Source organism: Mytilus edulis, chromosome 6, assembly GCF_963676685.1.
Source record: "Mytilus edulis chromosome 6, xbMytEdul2.2, whole genome shotgun sequence".
Lineage (NCBI taxonomy): Eukaryota > Metazoa > Mollusca > Bivalvia > Mytilida > Mytilidae > Mytilus > Mytilus edulis.
In genome coordinates, this window is record NC_092349.1 from 52755314 (window position 1) to 52778545 (window position 23232).

Genomic DNA, 23232 nt, shown 5'->3' on the forward strand with positions numbered 1-23232 from the left:
ATTGCAATAAAAGCTGGTGTTTTGGCTAGCCACAACACCAGGTTCAACCCACACTTTATTCTTAAATCGTCTTGTACCAGATCGGCACAATGACAATAGTTAGCTTATAGTTGGTTTCTCTTTGTGTTGCATTGACTTTTTTATTGCACTTAAGTGTTTCTGTTGTTTCGTTGTGTATGATTACCTCTTATATTTAATGTGTTTTCCTCAGATTTAGTTTTTAACCCGGATTTGATTTCTCTCAATCAATTTATGACTTTTTAACAGCAGTATACAATTATTGCCTTTATAACGCTGTTCAAAAGTCATAAATCGAATGAGAGAAAACAAATTAACTAAAACCATGGGAACATGTCAACTATAAAAGGACAAACATATCAGCAACACTGAAGTGTTTAATAGTTCTTCTAACTCTACAATTAAAAGTAACATATTTTAATAGTTGATAATGTACTTAGAGAAAATAGACACTACTAAAACATTTTTCAACCGAGGGAAATATATAGTGGAATAATTTATTCCTCCTCATCATATAAAATCATATTAACATCTTATTCTCACGGCATATTCTGATTATGTACCTTCTATTAATGAGCATTTTATTCTTTTGTTTCTTAATATCATTGTTTTTTCCTTGTATTGTCCATACATCAGGCCGTAAGTTTTCTTGTTAAAATTGTTTTACATAAACTTTCATGACTTTGTCATTTCATGACCTTTTAGAGCTTGTCCTACGTTATTGGTTGTTCTCGGTGACCTAAAAATAATAACTTGTACTTGTTACTTGTCTGCAGTGAAGAGTTGAGTTGTCAAATTAACAATTATCACTGGGTAAAGGACCCATTGGGTTATCATCAATAGGTTGTAGGCATTTGACGATCATATTAAAAAAAAATACTCACCATGAAAATGAATAATTGTTAAATACATTTTTTGCAAATGTTAACTTGACATTTCCTTTGAATCTGAACTGTTAATTCGATGAAAAAAAGGCATTATAAAGTCTACATAATTAAATGATCTTACCTCAAATCGGGAGAATATTAAAAGGTCTCACAGATAGGCAACGTGTGTGCTGAAGTGTGGAGACTCACACCCATACGACTACGCAAAACGGAACGAATGTTATTCATGCATTTTAAAATTATGCATAACAGTATAGACTAAAACATGTTCCTGGAAATCCGTCAATGAACATGATGAATGGATGAATGAATATTCAAATGTCTGTATGACTGTTTCACTGGGTTTACTTTTTTAATGCATTGAAACGGTGCCACAATCATATCTTATTTTTACATCATTACGTACAACATGTACAAGTATAGAATATAGGCAACCATCATTATGTTAGTTCAAACTATAAAGTGTAACTACTTTAAGTACAATAAGGTATACATATAACATTCGCAAAATATTTTGTACTCTCTATTTCAAAATGTTTTAATTTTGAATGAATATTACTGAATATCTTTGACCGTTTAGAATATTGGATACTATCGAAACTAAACATTTTTTCCAGTGCAGATACAGTTACAAAGTAGTACTATACATATATATACCTGGGCTTGTAATAGAAAGGGAAAGCTTTTCTCCAATCTTAGCTGCCATTGTATGATCTACCAGCTTGCTGTTAACAGTTGAAATCGTTAGATGTAAAGCACCTTTTAAAGTAGTTTTCTCTTCATTCTGCCCAGGTTTGCTGTAAGATTTATATGTTCTTTATATGATTTATATAGTTTACATTTTTCTGTTTATTAATAGTCAAGAAAAATAATATCCGATGCTCTTGGCATAATGACCAAAAATAATACACACATTGATCGATTGTCTACGTGTCTTTTGGGAGTGATGACCTGAGTCTCTTCATCATTTTTATCATACTAAAACAAAGGCACTAACGACTGAGGTCAACATCAGTGGCATCAACCCATGCTAGTATATAAACGGAAAACTTCATTGGTGTTCTACTCCAAAGTCGGTTTCTGATTTACCTATATCAGGAACGATTAGACTGAAAAATTTGAAAACCAAGGGTAAAAAAATATCTGAAATCATAGGGAGCTACCCATATCTTGACTTTTAAAATTGGTTTTATTTAAATAAGCAGATATTTTGTTGCAATTAATCCAAAGATATTAAGTTATTTGTTATAGAAGGTTTAATTAATCATTTGCCAACATTTGTTTGTAATCTTTGAAACTTTAACATTGTGTAATGCAGTTGCACACTATTCGATTTTGGCCTCAAATTCACATGTTTATACTCAACATATTGTATGGAGCTTCGAGATATTTGTGAACTTGTAATTCAGTCAGGATCCTACTTCGTCAAAATTATCTCCCCATTACGCCGGTTCATTTTCACAATCGTAGAAATGGAAGCCATTGTAGAGATGACGCGCTACCAATTTTTCTCTTGGAAACCGATAAATTTATCCACATTGCACCAATACGATCCTTATATGTCAGTTATATTTAAAAAGACAAATGTATAAGCTAGCTAATGAGCATTAGTTAATGATCTTGTCTGCATTGATTCAACTTAAAACTATTGTCTGATCGGTTGTCAGGTGGAATTTTCGAAAAATCATAAACATTTAAAAAAATTCTAATTAAATATTTCGTGGAAGGGCAGACTAGAATTTTTTAGTGGTTGAAGACTATAAACCATAGTTATCACACACAAAAAATTAGAATTTTTCGAAGATATGCATTTTCATCATCCAACTTGTAAAGACTGTCGTCAAGTACTTTCAGTAAAAAAATAGCTATTCGAACACACCATCTCTGTTTTTGTGACTCATTAGATAGGTATTTCACTTGACCCATATATTTCATCTATTAGTACTGTTATTTTTTTGTGTTATAAGGTCAACCTGTAGCTTTAATATATAAAAATGATAGAATCTGAAGCGAGACGATGTATGAAATATTCTTACTTTGTACGATACCAAGACAAAATACTCCACTCAAACCCGCCCTAACATAAAAAGGTGCACTCGATTTTCTCTTTTCGATACAATTGTTACCTATTTTTTGGAATTTTTTCTTCAGTCACATAATGGAAGGGCAGACACAAAAATTACTGAACTAATAGATTGATATGTTTTCCGTCCGTGGTAATTTTTTCAAAAAAATCGGAGATTGTGCATTTTCGTCATCCAACTTGAAAGATACCCATGTCGTCGACTTGATATCTAATTGTCTTGCTGATTTATGTACTAGAAAAATTGAAAACTTATGCAAATGGTGTTTTAAAAATAAAACACCTCGTTATTGAGAAGAAAATCGCAGTTTTGTTTGTTTCTATTAACTTTTAAAAATGTTGTCACTATAGTAATCAATACAGTAAACATTTATCGCCTTCTCTAACAAAGAGCTTCGATTCTTTTGTTCTATTTCAACCTGGTTTCCTACTGAATTAATAGACAATTATTACAAAACAAAATGTATTGAATCAATGATTGTTCTTTTATTGGTGTTAATCCGGAATTATACCAGCTGACATTTACATAAAAGAATTACAACAATTACCCTTTTTTTCTTATATTACGAGACACATAATTCTTATTCGCATTACTTGGAGGTGAAGTTCATACTACATTTTCAACATATCACAACGAGGTTAACAACTATAACAATTCTTTATATCATTTTGTTTGCTTTTAATAAGTGTTCATAATAAATAAACATAATAAATACAATAACTGTTTTGTGCAAGGCTAAGAAACAGGTGTAATGCGAGCTTTATCGAGCTATTACTCAAGTCGAGTACAAATACAGCTGAAATTCAAAGACATCAAACAGTTTAATATTGTCTGTATCCTGCAATTAATTTTGTATATTGTTTGTGCTTTAAAAGACACAAACACTCACATTTTTGGCATTTATTTTCGATTTAAAATCAATTGAGCATGTTGTAGTAATATTAAAATTACACATTCAGCTGAAGACGGGTTCGCAAAAACAGAACCTCGAATGCTCAACATTAATACATCGCTCAAGGTGAATAATCATCTATTTTTACATAACAGCTTATTTAAACAGTAAAAACAAATAACAAAACATTGTCCAATTTGAAACAGAAGTGTACGAGTTTTCCTACGCTTCAGAATTTTGAACTGAACTTGACATTCACATTACATGCATGCTTGAATTGGCATGGTTGATTTTGTGACACATGTACACATTCAAATTTTGAAATCGATGAGTGTCGTCAGAGAAAATACTGCTGTTCATGTTTGTCTGTTATCAGAAAATTGGTTTAATTGCAATTGCTCTTAACAAATGTTTGAAAACTAACAGAACGTATAGAATTAATTGTTAGATCGCATAAGGTCAATAAATACGTCATTGGAATGCGAGTGCAATGCAATACATATTCTAAGGTCGCGACAGTAATGTATAACGTAGGCCGGCAGTGGGTGGAGCTTTAAAGCGATATATGTATAGTATACAGATAAAGCATAGCAATATATGTTTGGTTGTATCTGTAAAGTAAGACACCCAATTGCAGAATAAATATACAAGTATCACTAATGTCATTAACACATACAGGACAGTATCATTACTTTTAAAAATGAAACTAAGTTAATCAGGTTCTGGCATATTAATAAAATATTTCCTATTACTGAAATAACACAGAAACGATTTCTTTCTAATTTTAACGGATTTCAATTGAAACGATAATTTCGAACATTACAATTCTGATTGATTTCGTTGTTATACTATACTTTCAATGGATGTGGCAGCTACCGAAAAATAAGGTATTTTATGTCCAATAGCAGCTATCTAATATACTAAGAGAAAAGGTTGGTTTAAACTTGTTTTTTATTCAATTTAATACATGCCAGGTGTGATTCATGACTAATAAAGATAACTGCTGTATTATCATTGTGCACTTCTACACAATCCTATTAAACAGACATTTTCTGATGAAATTTAATGATCGTTTAAAATAATTTTGATGCAATTCATCAAACTTAAACAAAATATGATACAAGGTATCTATCCATGGCTCCACATCAGTACATGAAAAGCAAACTAACAAAAACATCCCTCCAAAACAACAAACATCATAGCAACAGAACTTTCATTGATTTTATTCTTCTCGGAACCACAATGATTCCTTAAACACGAGCTAAAACATTCACCTCACAAGTCCCTTCCATAATAAAAAGGAGTTTTATACTTTTACTTTGATAATTCATCCCTTATTTTTATTAACTCTGCATTTACATTGTATCACAGATCACAAGTTTTCATTCATTGTGTGTTTATTTGTGTCACTTCGTTGTCTTATCATGTTTATAGAGCTATCGTGTGTCTTTCTATGTTGTATTGTTATACTACCGTTTTAGAAAAGGGAGAAGGTTTGGTACCATTAAAACGTTTAATCCCGCTGGAATTGTTTGCACATGTTCTAAGTCAGAAATCTGATGTTAAGTGGTTGTCGTTTATTAGTGTGGTTCGTAAGTGTTTCTCGTTTTTTGTTTTTTTATATAGATTAGACCGCTTGTTTTTCCGTTTGATGGTTTAACACTAGTCTAGTAATTTGTGGGTCCCTTTATAACTTGCTGTTCGGTGTGAGCTCCGTGTTGTAGACTGTACCTTGACCTATGATGGTTTACCGTTATAAATTGTGACTTGGATGGAGAGTTGTCTTATAAGCATGCATACTACGTCTTCATATATCAAGATGTACTTACTTAAACTGTTGTTGTTCATGGAGAATTTGTATTCGAAAAAAATAATAACATCCTTCTTTGTGCATGGTAGATAGAATTCGTTTTGATACGATTCTTTTTAAAGATCATGTATTTTACATCGTAGCAGTTTTTGAACATTAATTTATTGATATATATATATGAATTGCTATATACATATGGTCCTACTTCCAGTCAATACTGTAGTGTTTTCATATTTCAACCGTTCACAATGTCCTACTTTTCTTAGAATATCTATAATATATTCATAAATTCTGTTAGATGTGTTCTGATTGGTAATTGAATCTGGGAGTACATAGTTTATCTATAAGTTCTAATAGCGTTGTAGCAGCCTGCTGTTATTATTATATTTTTTCTTTCAGATTACTTAAATTCGGCGAATACCCACAAAACCATGCGGATACGTCGGGGTCAGGTGAATCTCTTATAATTCTTTACGGTTTTACATTAAAAAAAAAAACCATTTCAAAGCATTTTCAGCATTTCACATACCCTGGAAGAAATAAATTTTGGAGCAAAGAAAGGACCTTTGTTTGTTAATTATCGGATTAATACATGTAACAAAACTATCAAGCATAAAAAGAACTTTAAATAAGTTAACATGACCAATTGGCAATGGAAATTTTATTTGGGTTATTGTTTTTCCAAGTTTTTGGAATATCTTGAGGTTTTGTAAATCTTTTCAAAAATCTCTTGCGTGTTATGTAACTTCGAAGCCAAATTAAACAAAAATGAGCCTCAATCATTTTTGTGGCATAGATATGATTTTTACCTGATTCTACATGATTTCCAAAACCAAAGTAGATAAAGTTGAGCAACACAGGCTATTGCGATCCTCTGGTTTGTTCTTCGTGTACATCTGATGAGTTAAACGATTTCAGAATCCTAACTTTAATAAACGCCCGTTTACTACTGACTAAACAGACACAGATAAAATGTTGACTCGAGAAGACATTAAAAATTTTCATTTTAACATAGTAAACGTAATTATAGTTTAACAGCTTTGATACTACAAAATAATGACACCGCTTTTTTCATTTTATATCATGGGTTTACTTTCAAGCATCGATTAGATAATTTGTACCTACCCGACAGTCATTTGAATCATTTCAGCTTGTACAACTCCAACTTTTCCCAAACATGAAAGCGTATAATACTTAAAGTGTTCCCCTCCAACTATGCCTTTAATGGTCATTTCTTCGTATAAAATTGTTACTGCTTTAATTTTATCAGTTTTCGCATCTGCATTCTCCTTAAACCAAGCAAAATGTAATTTGAAAAGCAAGTCATAATGTACAATATGATAGAATAAATGAGCCATTGTCATGATTATCAACACAAACATTATAACAAAGTAAAAATAATTCAACAATAGACTAAAAAAGGTAATCAATAAAGAAAATATTGATTAATGAAAAACATTCCATTAATAAAAAAAACAAACATTAATAGCATAATAAAAAGAATGCTGTGTTATGAGACATGACCTGAACCTTTACAGATCGCGGAAATATTTCATAGCACAGTTCCGTATCATAACATCGAACCCTTAAATCTAGTTCTATCTAATACTCGATATATTTTTCAGAATGTTTATCTTTGAGCACCATTTGTGAGGTACGATATATGAAAACATCACCATTTTCGAATTTGATGAAGCTATTTGAAAAGATAGAAGTTTTCCTTTCGGTAAACATGTTTTCATCCAAATTTAGATTTATGTGATGACACGTTGCGAAGTTGCGATCGAATATAGCATTTGATCCGTACGTACATCAGTCACATTTATGGCCGTTTGTAAACGCAAATTCTTTATAGTTGATAACAGCTGAAAGTTAACTTGAGTATTAAGCAACATATAACAAAAGTGTCCGCGGTAACTACGTGTAAAACTACGGTAAGGGTCATAGTTACCAAATAAAGACAGTAATTAACATAGGAAAAGGTTTCGGGATGAATATTTGAATACGTTGTTTGTCTTGTGTGTTTTTTTTAATTTTAGTTCATTGAAAATGTTTTAGGGTGTAATATGACGTCTATTTTCTTTGAACTAGTACACAATTTTATTTAGGGGCCAGCTGAGGACCACCTCCGGGAGCATGATTTTCTGACTGCGTTGAAGACCCATTGGTGCCCTTCGGCTGTTATCTGCTCTTTGATCGGCTTATTGTCTCTTCGACATATTCCCTATTTCCATTTTCAATTCTATTTATGGATATTAGATAGTAACTTTTCTTAAATTTATAAATACCGAATTGTTTTTGTAATTGTTTAGGGGTAATTAGGTCTAAGGAATAATCCAGAGTAACATAAAAAAATAACCGAAATTGGTGGAAGAAAGCGGTTTCTTGGTAATAATTACAATAACTTATATCTGATAGCAACCTTCTGTGGCTATCACACATACAATGAGAGAAAACTTTCTGGTAACTTTGGGCTAATCATGTTCACACGTGGTAATTATTACGATGTCTAATCTTATTTCTACATTTAATATGGAATAGGAGATGCATTGATAAAGTTTTTGTAATTCAACAGCAACGTATAGCTCCGACGTACGCCGGATTTGGTAAAATAATCATGGACGCTGCCAATACGCTAGTAATTTTTGATGCATTCAACCTGTCAGTCATACCTGCATCGTGTTCACACCGAGCTTACAGCGCGTATTTGGCGAACGAGAAGTGTACATAAGCGTTTTCCGGGCGTTCAAGAAACATATGTTGGCGTATGTCTGTCGTTTATCTAACGTAGATTGAATGCACGCTACAAAGAAAAAAAATATGTTGAACATATTTGAGACGCGGCCCGGTCGTATCTGGGACGATAATCCGTGCTTTCGACGTGTTTGGGATGTTTCATTATGAGATATTTGTTACAAAAACATCCGCATACGTTTAAGTTAAAGTCGAACGATCTTGAAGTGTATACAACGTGCCCTAAACGTGTCTTAAACTAATCTATAGAGTTTTAAACGCGCTTATAGCGTATGTATTACGTGCTTGTAGCGTACAGGTATACGCTTGACAAAGGTTTGAGCAGGATGGAAATTTTATGCTGCATAAAAATTTCCTGGAGTTATAGCGTTCACTAAGCGTATATCTTTGCATTTCGACGTACTTCAAACCAATTCAATGCGCGTTTTACGTTTGCTTAGCTTTCCTCTGGCTTGCAACTAACGTATACGGACCTTGTCAATTTTTTCTGTACGTCTAGTGCACGCCGGTCTATACGACAATATGTGACGCCGGCATAACTTTCAATACAAATATTCCTTGTTGTTAAAAATTGAATTTAATTATAGAGAGTATAACAAACAATCAAGATCAGTATTTGTAATATTTTGCGATGCTATGGAATGTATAGAAAATGTTGGACGGACATCATGGTACTTGCCATTATTATGGGTTTATCCATATGCACATGTATGTATAACATAAGTTCAAGCACTATCTACATGTCGACCGAAAACATATTCACAGCGTTAGTCTTCCCCCTTGCCGAAGAAATAGAAACATGATCATATATAACAAGGAGTGAATGAATTGAAATGCTTAAATTGAAGCTGAATATCGACACAAATCTTTACTATTTCCGAAGGATACATCCATGTCTTTTGCTATTTTATGTGTCTGATTTATAAGTACAGTAAATATGGTTTCTGTTTGCGTCAACGAGACAATAACCTGTCGACAGATATAACCGAAATACATAGGCAATATACTGTCGTCAATAGAAGACATGTGTCTATATAAAAGTTATATGAACATAAATTGAGTTTTGATGCACACAGAGTCTTTTAAATAAAAAAAAAAAACAAGACACACTGTGAACCCTAAAGTATTATAAAATCCAATAAATATTCTTGCAATTTTATTCCACAGACTTTTTGCCAACCTGCCGTTTTGAAAACTATATATTACCCGGTCAACAGATTTCTAATCATATTTCCTCGCATATTAACGTTTTTATCGAGAACAAAGAAAGCAATATCACAGAACTATAAGTGGCTGTCCTGGTCAAACAAGTATATTTCTAATTGTACAGGCCAACTAAAACCAAATAGGTTATTAACTGATAACTCATGTTTCAAAACAAGGAACATCTGCATGATGAATACCATATTTTGAGAACTGCAACATCACAAACATATGGCCATTTTTATCTTTTCCGGATGACGTTGGTGCACGGTGTAACAATTTTTAGTGAAAAGGACGAATTTAGTTATAACAATACTGAATTTGATGAGTTGTCGACGTCAATTGACCATGTCTTGATTACTAGCTGACGGGTAGACCATGTGCCGCTTGACATGGAGGAAAGCATTTACTCGAGGTTTCCTGGTCTAATAGATTTAAATACATTACCCAAAATAGTTTGTGAGAGTCAATATCGGGTCTCTGAAAACATTATTGATAACATTTGGGGTTTCTAGATACAGAAAACAGAATTGTAACTTTCCAGAAAAAAGGATGGTCGCTTTGTTTTTGGGGATAATTACAGTATGGAACTAAACGTGGAAACATGCAAGTTCTAATTGTACCCTTTGCATAACCATTTGGCTATTGATCAATACAATTGCGGTAATTGGATCAACTGTTTATAGTGCCAAAGCCTAACCTGTATATATCTTGCATTTAATGATTCGGTTAAAAGTAAAGGTGTACTACCGTCAAATCATGGTACGTCACATCTGGTTGTATACGAAAATAGGACGAACAAAAATATTCCTATGAATTTGGCAGTTGTAGGTAATTAATCCTACATTTTATTGCAGTAAAACATTTTCTGTGTCATAAACAGATGTCCTGGGTATTTCAGAGCATCTGGGGTTTCTATAGAATATTTTGGAAACTTGAGCTTACACGGTTACTAAAGCTTGTACATAGGTTAAATACGGGGGGACATTTGATTGGTTAACTTCCACTGATGGTTATTTTCTTATATGCAATGAAATGTAATGTGAATTTTTTTTCTACGGTACTGGATAGGAAAAAACTTTACTCATGCCAAGTATTTCTTTATTTGAAACATAAAGATACATTCTGCACAATTTTTTGAAAAGTGCAAAATTTAACAAAGACTATTAGGGGGAAATCATTGGTGGTATTACGCCAAATATGGGAAGCTGGACATGTACATTGTACCCTTGACCTTGTGAGTACTCTCATTTGTTAAAATTTCTTGCTATTTAAGTGAAATATGTTACAAAAAAATTAAATATTCTGAGTGGATTGAGTCTCCAAAACACATTTTATTACAAAATTTCCTTGAAATAGTACTCTATCATGAATATTGTTGACTCTATCATGAATATTCAGTTGACAGAATAAGCCATACATTTGAACTAAGTGTTTTGGGAGCTTTTTCTCCTTATTTCTTATATTCTGCTAAGATAGAACATTTTCCTAAGAAATACTTTGATAAATATATAGTTATAAGTAAATGATTTTTCTTTTTAATTCTGTAACTACAAATTATTCACTAAAAGAAAAGTCTTTAATGTCCCTCTCTGGAACGCGGCGTAAATCTAATTTTACGTAAGGACTTATTGAAACCTCCTTGTAGACAGTAAACTTTTAAATGGATTGTTAATTCTGCTTGAATACTTCAATTACTCCTTTTTTATAACAATTCTATCATAAATGAGTGAAAGTTACCCCACTATATTTATTTGTTGTCCTGAGAAGTTAAAATTTTGAGGAAATGAGAGATAAAAAATGGACCAAAAGATACCTTATAAAAAAGACAAAGAGGTCTCTTATTGGTATTTATCTTCCCAAATCATCTTGTGTGTCATATGCAACTGCTTGTAGGCAGATGATATAAATATTTGATCATTTATGGGTCCATACTTTATTCTATCCTGATGCGGCTTGGTTTGGATTTGTCGACGAAATTTTGCTCGAATCGCTGTAGATGTGATCGTCTATCATTATACTAAAGTTTAATAAAACTATTGAACTGATTATAACAAAACTTGACAGGAATGCTTAAAACAACCGGTATTACAAAGGAAAAAAGTCACATTCAGTTTATTGAACAATAATGTCGTATTTAGCAGTAATACCACCAAATCATGGTACATCACATCCGGTTGTATACGAAAATAGGCCGAGAAAAAATCTAATGAATTTGATAGTTGTAGGAAATAATCCTACATTAGTATTGCAGTAAAACATTTTCTGTGTCATAAATAGATGTCCTGGGTATTTCAGAGCAGCATTTTTTTTTTTGGAAACTTGAGCTTATATGGTTATTTAAACTTGTACACAGGTTAAACAAGGGGGGAAATTTGATTGGTTAACTTCCAGTGATGGTTATTTTCTTATATGCAATGAAATGTTATGTGGAGTTTTTTCTACAGTACTGGACAGGAAAAAAATTTAGTCATGCCAAGTATTATCTCATTTGAAACAAAGATGAATTCTGCACAATTGAAAAAAGCAACAATACCAAATTCCAAGGAAATATCAAATGTCAGAACCAAAAGCACAAACACTTCAAACGAATGTAAACTACTGTCATATCCCTGACTTGGTTCATGCATTTCATGATAAAGAAAATGGTTGATTCACCATGTAGCTTACACCTCTCACATGTATAAATATCGCAAAGCATTACAGAATTGCATGGTTCTGCTAATAATATGTTAATAGCATATTAGAAGCGAAAGCATGTGTTGTTCAGTTACTGTTTTTTGGGCTTAAAACTATAAATACATGATCGCTCTAAAAAGAATATTTATAAGTGATACATCGATAGGTTTGTTATTCCTAAAGTAATTGAAGTTATGTTTAAAGTAATTGTGCAAAGTAATACTTCACATTTTAAATGATTTTGATGCTTAGAGTAATGTTTAGAATGAAAAAAACAAATTAGGGCAATATATTTTCAACAACATATCATCCAGACAAAACTTCTGTCGATCAATATCTGTCAACACGCAAGTTAAATGAACGATGTAAATAATTATAGTATTGATGTCAACGGTCATACTTTGTATAGTTTTTTTATACCATATATCCATGTACATTTTAAGTCATTTGGTTTGTATCACACACCTACAAGATATTAACTTACATAGAAAGAGGTAATGCATTGTAATACTCCAGCCATGGTTTTGAGTACTGGTTGACAATAACCACCATCTTTTGTCAAAACTCTAACGTGTGCTGAATGGTCATTGGAAATAGTTATATCTGTTACTTTTCCTGCGTTACACCCTGAAATGTATTAAAAGAGCGTTCCTTAAAACATAGTTTAAAATTATTCATTGTTCAACATATATTTTTAACATAATCCTTCATTTCGTAATTTGATGAGGACGTAAGAAAGACACTTTACTTAAACTTTACAAAAAGATACCAGAATCTGAATGGAAAGATTATGAGCCTAGGTTATGTAAACAAAAGTTTCATTTTTGTCTCTTGTGAACAGTTTTTTCATTGGCAATCATACCACATCTTCTTTTTTTTTATATCATCCTGTTTCTACAAAAAAAGCAGAAGATACTAAGACCTGTATGATTAATTCACAACTTCAAAAATAGTAGTATACATAATGGTCTTGAATTATATATTCTAGGTGCTGACATTGATTATCATGTTAAATACATGTTAAAGGTTCCCTTTCTCGGTCCTTTTTTTTATAACATTTACTGGTTTGTCCATTTTTTATTATTTTCTTATGACGTGGCTTGGTACGTATACAATCCGCCATGGTGTTTTCAAGCTATGGTCAAATTTGAATTCGTGTCTTTTGTTATTGACGTCCACTTAAATAAAAAGATGTAATATGAGTGTCAATGAGACAACTCTCCATTCAAGTCACAAAATATAAAAAAATGAAGTTATATGTTAAAAAACGACCTTCAACACGGAATCATGTCTCACACAGAACAAACAAGTTATGGCACATGAAAAGTAAAATCACAAACATACTGAACTCCGAGGAAACGAATATATAACAACTGACATATTCCTTACTTGTAACAGGCATTTTCTTATGTCGTATACGTTGATTAAACTTCATCATACAGCTAGCTAATTCTCACTTGTATGACACTCGCATCAAATTCCATAACATTGACAACAATATAAGATCAAAACAAACAGACATAATAGAAAACAAGTGTCCACAATTAGGGTACCGCAGTCAAAACTGTGTTATAATCATTATCATTATATATATGTAACAAAGAAGCACAAAAATGCATATAGACAAACCATAATAAGCACAAAATTGAAGGACAAAAATACAAATGTTTATCATAGCACAATAACATAATTATATATAATGTCGGGATGTATAAGTACAGAACCACGTCATACATGTGTGTCATATGTAAAAAGAAACACATTAGAAAAATTGAAAGACAAGGATACAAAAATGATCATAGAACAATAAAACAATGACAGAGTGATAAGTACAGACTGATGTCATATGTATCATAAGAAACAAAAAACATGTTTTTCTTTTTTGTTCACTATTTATAAAATACGCCGAATGGTATCCAAAGATAATTTACTTATAGCGTATGTTACCATTTGTAAGTTAAAAAGCATTGTGGATATTTCTATTTCAAATGAAGTATGGTGGTAATCAGGATTAAACCAAAAACATGTTTTGATTGAAACAAGTAAAATCACAAAAATATTGAATTCTGTTAAAAATTCAAAACAGAAAGTCCGTATTCAAATGGCAAAATCAGAATGATAAAACACATCAAACAAATGGACATCAGCTGTCATATTCCTGACTAAGTACAGGCATTTTCAAACGTTTTAGAACTTAAACAAGAAACAGATCTTTCTTAAAAAATTTCAGAAGTTTGGAATTTTTTTTTATATTTATATATGGTTAATATCACTAGAGTAAACCGTTTCAAAGTATTTTCAAATACTCTAATTCACTGCGGACAGAATTCTCATCCTTATCAAATGATGCGTTTTTGCATTTGGAATACCCAAGTACTCATTTATTCATATTGGTGTTTTTACAAGACACTCGTTGAAGTACGATTTACATAAAAGGACAATACAATTTAAAAGCTTTGTCTGTAGGAACAAGAACATGCTTATAATGAATGGACGAAACACATTTCTTTGAACGTTGGTAGACCATGTACACAGTTTTTTCAACTTATGAGTGCGACGTTTGATCAGATATTTTTTTACCTCTTCTGACAGTTGAACTTATTCTCGTTCATCCCATAATCGAGCGTAGTCCTCAATGGAATCAACAATTATTTTGAAGTTATGGTGCAAGTTGATAAGTTTGGGTTCTCTAAACTAAGGAAATTGAGAAATCGCCTCAGATGTTGGAAATCTAATAGCTATTAATTGAAGCCATGAATGACTTATGATTCGCCAAAATCTCTTCCTTGTCAAATGATAGGTTTTTGTAAGTGGGATTACATGGGTGCTCATTCATTCCTATTTTCTTTACCATTTACATACAAGGACAATACCATTTGAAGCTTCTGTCTGCAGGAACAGCAACTTATGATGAAGAGATGATAGACATTTCACAGTCTTTTGTTTAAAAATTGTAGGTATGCACTGTAGTTTGAACAACAAAAAGATAAAAAAAATGAACCTTTTTTTTATTATAGTATTGTTAAAAGGAAACTTCGAAAAAAAATCAAAAATTGATATTATGTCCATTCTGTATAAAAATGCTCAAATTCATAGATATCAAAGTTTTATTCCCCTCGATAAGAGATCACCATCGGTTTTAAATTTAGAGTATCAACTCTCTGCGTTCGGCCATTTTGTCATCTTCACCAATTTGAAACCACGATATATCTATAAACCACAAAGGACCAAAACTACAGTAACCGATGTAGTCGTAATCGCGTGTCGATATCTTGTCAATCGTACGGTTGTTTTATCCGACTAACTAACTTGGTACGGAAAATGTTCTTATTTTTTTTAAAAAATAACCATGGTCTGTTTCTTAAACTGTTAATATTGGAATTAGTTAAAAAGTCAAAGTTCAAATCATAAATAAGTGTTCCGTGAAAATTGTTTTCGAAAATCTAATTTATTCATAATTCTTCAAAGTAATAAACTTTATTCAAATTAATTCAGATCTTCCCTTATCTGATCACCAGCATGGCTAAAGGTATTACTCCCAAAGGTATTGTGAGGGGTGTGAGGTGACACGTCCAGATATTCAAGCGATTTCCTGTCGGGCTTGCAAGTTAATGCATCATTTCACTTCTAAAGGTATTGATCAGCGTACACGGCCGATAACTTATAACTTTTCATTTTGAACTATCAGGTGTATAATATACATCTCTGTCTTGCGTGTCCGAAAGTGATATAATATACTAGTCATTACTAAAATCATACGCTTGTTTATAAATAACATTTCTGGTGTAAAGAATATTATCTATAAAATATAAATAATGCCAAAAAAAAAAAAGATTTGATGAAACAAAAATCTATTTACATATTTTTTTCCAAGGGTAAATTTGGGAAAATGTAACATATACTCGTTGTCAATAGTGAAGGACAGATTGGAACATACAAGAAATATTGATTTCAAAAAGTGTATGCACTTGTCGACGATTCATTTATACGCTTGGATAGAAAGTTACGGAAATGTAGCGAAATTTAAAATATATAGATGTATACATTGAACATAAGAAAGAAAAATACATTTTGTGTAAATTTGGGTAAATGTTTTGTAAATAGACTAGTCCATGTATGCCAACATTATGTAATAATCGAATGTCGATACCAAAAGCAGAAGAATAAGAAGAAGAGAACCAATTTGATTTAAATACAAATCAATATATAACTTGCTTTGGTTCATCGAAGGTATGGACACAGTAAAATCACAGATTTATATTTCAATAAGACTGTTCTCGAATAAAGGAAAAAATCGTCAGCGTCACAGTTGTTCCGACATGCATGTAATATATATGCAACTGGACGTACACTAATAATCCCCAAGGATTGTGAATATTTTCCAGGAAGACTATTGAGTATTAAAGTTTCAAATCAATTTCGGGATTTATTTTCTTTCTTGATATTCAATGACAGCAATTTAAAGAATAAACTGCTTGTCCGCTTTATGGGTATTGTTGCCAGTTATACAGACTTATAATTACATTCAAAAATAGGGAAAGATGACATTAAATTCGTTCTGTCTTTTTCTTTAAATATCGTTGGTCAAATAGCCAAAGTATTGTACGTTGTGAGACGAAGACTACGTTAATAAGGACATTCCCGATTATGAATAAATTTTGTTTTCACACTTGAAAAGAATATATGTTCGTAATTTTTCGATTCCATTCCAAGAAAATCCTTAAATCTCCTGTAAATTTTTAAAACATCTTTTTTTTCAAATAGCTGAAGTATTCATGCGTTGTGAGATTTAGAATATTTTGATGAGAACATTAATTCCCAAATAGGTAAATAAAGATCGATTTGGATGGACTAAATTATATAATTGCAATTGTTAAATATCTGTTTGAAATATTAAAGATTGCCGATTCTAATTTAAAATAGTACAATTTTTAGTTCATACACTCTTGTTTAGAAGGCTATTTATATTTATAAATTTATTCAATAAAAACTGGGAACAGTATATCTATTTAAATATAAATATATGTTCCTGATTAAAATAATTCAGTATTTTATCGTTACAAAAGAAATCAGAAGTCATAATTCATTTAAAAGTGGATCGTTGTGTAGTGGTTAGTGCATCGGACTACTAACACACAGGTTCCTGGTTCGATTCCAGTCCGGTAAGAAAATTTCAAGAACTCAATTTACGGCTCTCCCTTGACACCATTTGCGAGTATGGTCTTGAGGAAACGATGATAGTCCGTCGGAAGGGGACAATAAATGGCTGATCCGTGTTAAGAGAGAGTCATATCTCTTGCACGTTAAAGACACCCTTGTAGATTTCGAAAAAGAGTAGGCTAATGCCGCTACAAAGCAGCACTCGCTCCCGCAAAGCGGAAAGGGATTAATATAAGTTGAAAAACTTGTTTCCCAATCCATTATAAATAAATATGTTTAAAATAAAAGTGGATAAAAATATATAGAAATATACAACAGCTGTTCAGTTTAACTACGCATTCAACATTCACTAAGTGTCACAAAACAATACATATTTTTTCCACAGTACAAGCGAGTGAAAATGTTGGAATAAAGCAAAAAGGGCAGAATACAAACATGTATTTTTTAATACACTATCGATCGTGTCAGTTTCATATGTTTGTTTAAAGAATTTGTAGAAAAATATCATAAAAATGTTCTATTGTATTATTTACTTTAATTACTAAAATTCGTATAAAAAATCCACATAAAAATCCTACAATCTTATTTTTAAAGTTGCGTGGCTATCACTTATTTTTCGTTAGTTAATAACTACACCAAAAGTCGTCGATGCGCTTTAAATCGCGTTGTTAGATGGTTAACGAACAAGACTTAAATGAGATTAATTTCACTCCCGGCATGAAAAAAAGACTTAAACTACGTCACATAAGCCAGGAAGTTTGAAGAAATAAAATTAATAATTCCAAATTTTCTCCTTTATTACTTTTCATATAAAAAAAAAACTTGGTGAATATGTTTTTTATGGTATGATGAACATAATAAAATGAAAAGTGAAAAATCGCGAATTATCCCTTTGAAGTCTGTAGTTGCCGTCTTTTGGAGATTCAAATAGGTAAAAGTGCAAAGCTCCTTGTTTTCAAGTTTCTTGTTTGTAGACCGCAAAGAGTCATGTAAGTCGTCTTTAGTAGACATGTGACTTAAAAAAGGTATATTATAAATTAATCATAGACAAGATGTTTAACAGTATAATGGGTAACCTTTCAAACAGCGGTACTGTTGCCTTTATTTACGTAATTATCAATCAAATTCATCTCTTCATATCTACATCTAGATCAAAACCAGCTCGACATGCTAAGAACGAATTATTCAGATGTTATTCTGATTGAATCATCAATCCCCCTCTTTTTAACTGATACAAGCACTTATTTCAAACTAACAAGTGTTTGTTGTACCACAAATAAAAACAAGTTGATCATTCTATGAATATGAAAATAATTGATACGTTACATCAAGAATATTTCGTTTAAAGATCAATTACACGGTAGATAAAACAAACAATCCTAAACTTTTCGTACGTTACATCAAGAATACTTCGTTTAAAGATCAATTACATGGTAGATAAAGCAAACAATCCTAAACTTTCCGTATTGCCTGAAATGATATTTGGACAAAGGTTGAATAATTATCATCAGAGTTTAGGAAATAAGATGATTGCCTGAAATTTTAGGCAATTACATTATGTCTATGCGTTAGTTTATACTAAATTATAATTCTGGTACCTTTGATAACTATTGCCTTTAAATTAAGTTGGATACTTAATTCTACTATATAGCCGATTACATATTACATGTTTATTTCTTGACAACAAAATCAATGTAAGTACCGATAAAATCAACATTTACAGAACCAAGTTAATATCTTGTGAGGATACATTTATTATTTGAAGCTGAATTCGTTTTAATTTAACCAAAAGCTTCGAGTATTAATTATTTTTAAAGAATATGACAGTTGTTACATGTGCCTTTTCGTTTGATGTTTTTAAGCTTTAGATTTTGACATTTTAATAGGGACTTTTCTTTCTGAATTTTCTTCGGAGTTCAGTATTTTTGTGATTATACATTTTACGCTTAATCAAATGTTCCTGTTTATAGAATTTGATTTCAGAGTTGAAAATAATCAATACTTACATAATAAAAGTATCTGCGATTTAGAGTTTATATAAAAAAAGCAAAAAAAAACCTCTTGAAGACATATTTTTTGTTCACATATGCAATATGAATGTACTCAGACGAAACACGTATGGATGATTAAATAAACAGTATTTGTAAAATAAAAAGCTTACTGTATGTCATAAATGGTGGTGTTGGCATGGTGGATGTCGAATCTACTGTATATCCAACGACCTGTGAAAAAAAAAAAAAAAATCTTAACTTATAGTTCTTTTAATTAATACATTAGTTCGACCTTCAATTTTTTCATAGAAAAACCTTGGAATTTAGTTCTGATTTTTTTATCCTGCTCAGTATTGTTGATTCAAAAGATGTTGCTTTAAAATCTGATATATGATATCGCACAGTTGATACACTTTTCAAAGTCACCCTGCTTATCCAAATTATTTACTATGTAAGATTTATCTCACCGAACACTGTTTTTCTTATGTGCACTACTCTTTAGCATCAGTGATAATTTTAACAAATTGCTCGTAAGGTTCTCATGTTGTCTAAAATAATTTTGATCAAAGATATCTGAAGGTTCAATATGAAAGTTATTTCCCTTCATGCTTTCAGAGTAAGTGAACCATGTGAACTGTAAATCATAAACCATAAGTGATACACACTTAAGGTATTTTGATTTGAATGTACAGGCTACTGTTAAGAAACTGTAGTATACATCTACAAAATGTTTTCCTTACATTGTGAATTGTGCTATGTTCTTACGGGAATATTCTCGTTAATTTTCTTAATAGTTCTATACAATGGAATGGTGAAAACTAGATATATGGTGATATGGCTTGTTATCAATACAAAGACGAGTCTTAAAGTTTTTTTTTTAAATACGAACATTTCTAGAATACCTTGAAATTAAACGAAAGTTTGGCGATCTAGATGATGACCTGTGTTTTAACTTCACCTAAATACATCATTAGACTAACTTCAATTAAGACTATTAAGTAACCACTAAACACAATGGCACAAGAGATCAATATCAACTGCAAACGACCGACTATTCTGAGAAAAAACAGACATGAGCAATGAACAACACGATGTATAGATAACTTAAATAGGCACACGACAAAATTTAGTCGTGCATAACTCTGCTTTACGTTAGCTCTAAGACCTTACAAAACCTTTTGTCTTAAAACTTACAAATAGGTGATCGTTAACTACAATCAATGGTGCTTTAAAGGTGACATCTTTTTAATGAAAACAAAATAATGAGTTTATGCACCTCAGTAATGTTATAATTTAAATTGAATCTATACTAAAAAAGGCAAACTGTCTTATAAAACACTTCCCTCAAGGTGATTTTCCAACAGGTATTATAAATTGGAAAGTACTGCTAACGAACAACGACTATTAAAATGTACCCAATTACAAGACTACATGTAAAATTACAACGCAAATTGCCGGAATTAAAACATTACACGTAGACTAGACGTCATAAGTATATCTACTACCTTAGGCATACACATAATGTTAATGGGATGAAGAAGATGCATTTATGTTTAAATTGACTGAATCATAAATAACAAATTACATGTTACACATTATATATTTCCTACCTAAACAAACACCTTTAACAACCTTTGGAATCACATGAAAAAGTTTTCTATATCAGAGCTGTCGGTGTATGACATTCAACAGAATAAACAATTAAATATCATATATGTTATACTTTAAAGATTCTGATTTCAGCAATCAGTAGCGAATTAAACTATTGCAAGGATTAACAAATCATAAAACTCAAATTCTAAGGACTGTTTAATTAATATTGTATTCAGAATATATATACATTATATAGTTTTATATTTCAATATTCCAATCATTGACCAGTATGTGTTTCAGTCCACTTCATATTGCAGATGTTATTATATCACATTACATACATATACGTTAAGTGATACATATTTGAATATGATACTTACCAATATAAGCAAGAAACTAAAATGCAAGCAATTTTGGTTGTACATTTTGTCTTTAATCCTGCAAATGATTAAGTAGAAATCAATAATTGGTTTTATAAAACAAATATTGGGAAATAATTATGATGGAAAGCAAATGAAACTACTGAGCATATATATATATATATATATTTCTCTAATTCTATGGAAATTTATCCCTTTCCAAACACATTGTATAAACAAATTTAATCAACGTGTGGTTGCCGGTGATCTCAAAAGATCATCGGATGATTTTAATGGTCATACCCTTTTTAGCTAACTGGATGAATCAAAATATGCTAACAGGTGTTAATGAAATTGACAGTTTCGTGCAATGTGAAAGGCACTCCTCGAAGGGGATTTTCGTTTAACAAAAAAAGGAAATTTATGTTTTAATCATTAGAGAAACATATTCTTACATAGTTACTCGTGGATTATCGGATTTATCCAATCTCGATAGTTAAATGATGAATTTTAAAATCCTCGCCGAGGCTCGGACTTTAAAATTGATAATTTAACTATCTCGATTGGATAAATCCAATAATCCACTGGTATCAATGTAAGAATCTTTATACTTGATATATATAGGTATATTGTAATATGTGTAATGAGTACTCCAATCTTTTTACACGTACAACTTGGTCAGATGTAGACATTAAAGGAGCAGGCATTTTATTTTTTCATGTATCATTTATTCAATTGTATGCATGTTATTCATTTTATTCTTCTTTCATGTATGCAGATAAAATACTATTGATTCAGTTTTGGAACATTTCCATATTAATGATCAGTCATGTCATCACGGAAGTGCTGACTACTGGTTTTGTAATACCCTCGGGGACGGATTTCCAACCAGCAGCGGCATTGACATAAAAGCTAAAAGCCACGTTTTATTTTGTGTTTTATCTGTCGTCATATAATATTATGAATACAATGATAATCAAGCACACTCTTATAAACAATAAGAGCAATGTTTATGGTGCAATATTATAAAATGTAAAAAGGCAAGTTAAGAGCTTATGCTACAAAGAATGCAAAGTAAACTGGTGTTTTTAATTTAAATAACCGACAACGGTTCGTAAACAATTTATGATCAACAAGCAAAACAATCACCAAGAATTGATGAAAAAACAGTTAATCAATGAAACATCATTGTCTATTACATTTAACATTTAGTTAAGTTTGACATAAAATTCCACTCAGTGTAATATTATGCTGCTGACAAATTCAGAAACCCAAATCCTTATATAAGAAATACTTTGATATAAAATCTGTTTTTATGTAATTATAGATTTTCCCGATTATTTAAATAATTTACAAACAATTATGTATGTTGATCTAAATGGTAACGTTTAAAGTTATCGATCCCAAATAACATAAACATATTGTTCAACGGCGGCAGAAAACTTGTTTTGATTGATAAATTGTCGAATATATTCTTGAATTATTTTTTAACGATTACATATATTATTATATACCATTCCTTTTTAACACGTACAGACGCCATCACAAGTAGGTTGACCGTTATTATATATTTGTTTTACAGCTGATATGTTTTAAATAATGTAACAAAATTCAAGTTCCTTTTTTTTCGAATGTGACCTACCATTACCTGTATCATTATTACCGTGTTTGTACTAACATGAGCAACACGATGAGTGCTACATGTGGACCAAGATCTGCTTACCCTTCCGGGCCACCTGAGATCACCCTTGATTTTTGGTGGGTTCTGACCATATCCTCAGTGTCCAATATCTTCTTGCTAC

At 31.3% G+C, this 23232-nt stretch overlaps 1 protein-coding gene across 1 annotated transcript; it reads right to left on the reverse strand.

Annotated features, from left to right (window-relative positions):
- Positions 1-1409: 1409 nt before the first annotated feature.
- LOC139526125 (uncharacterized) lies at positions 1410-21503 on the reverse strand. The gene is made up of 5 exons (XM_071321266.1): positions 21452-21503; positions 19649-19709; positions 12812-12954; positions 6817-6980; positions 1410-1702 (listed from the first exon to the last, which is right to left on the reverse strand). Exons 1-5 carry the CDS (start codon positions 21494-21496, stop codon positions 1534-1536), a joined length of 582 nt encoding a protein of 193 aa, XP_071177367.1. The 5' UTR covers positions 21497-21503; the 3' UTR covers positions 1410-1533.
- Between the last annotated feature and the right edge of the window lie 1729 nt (positions 21504-23232).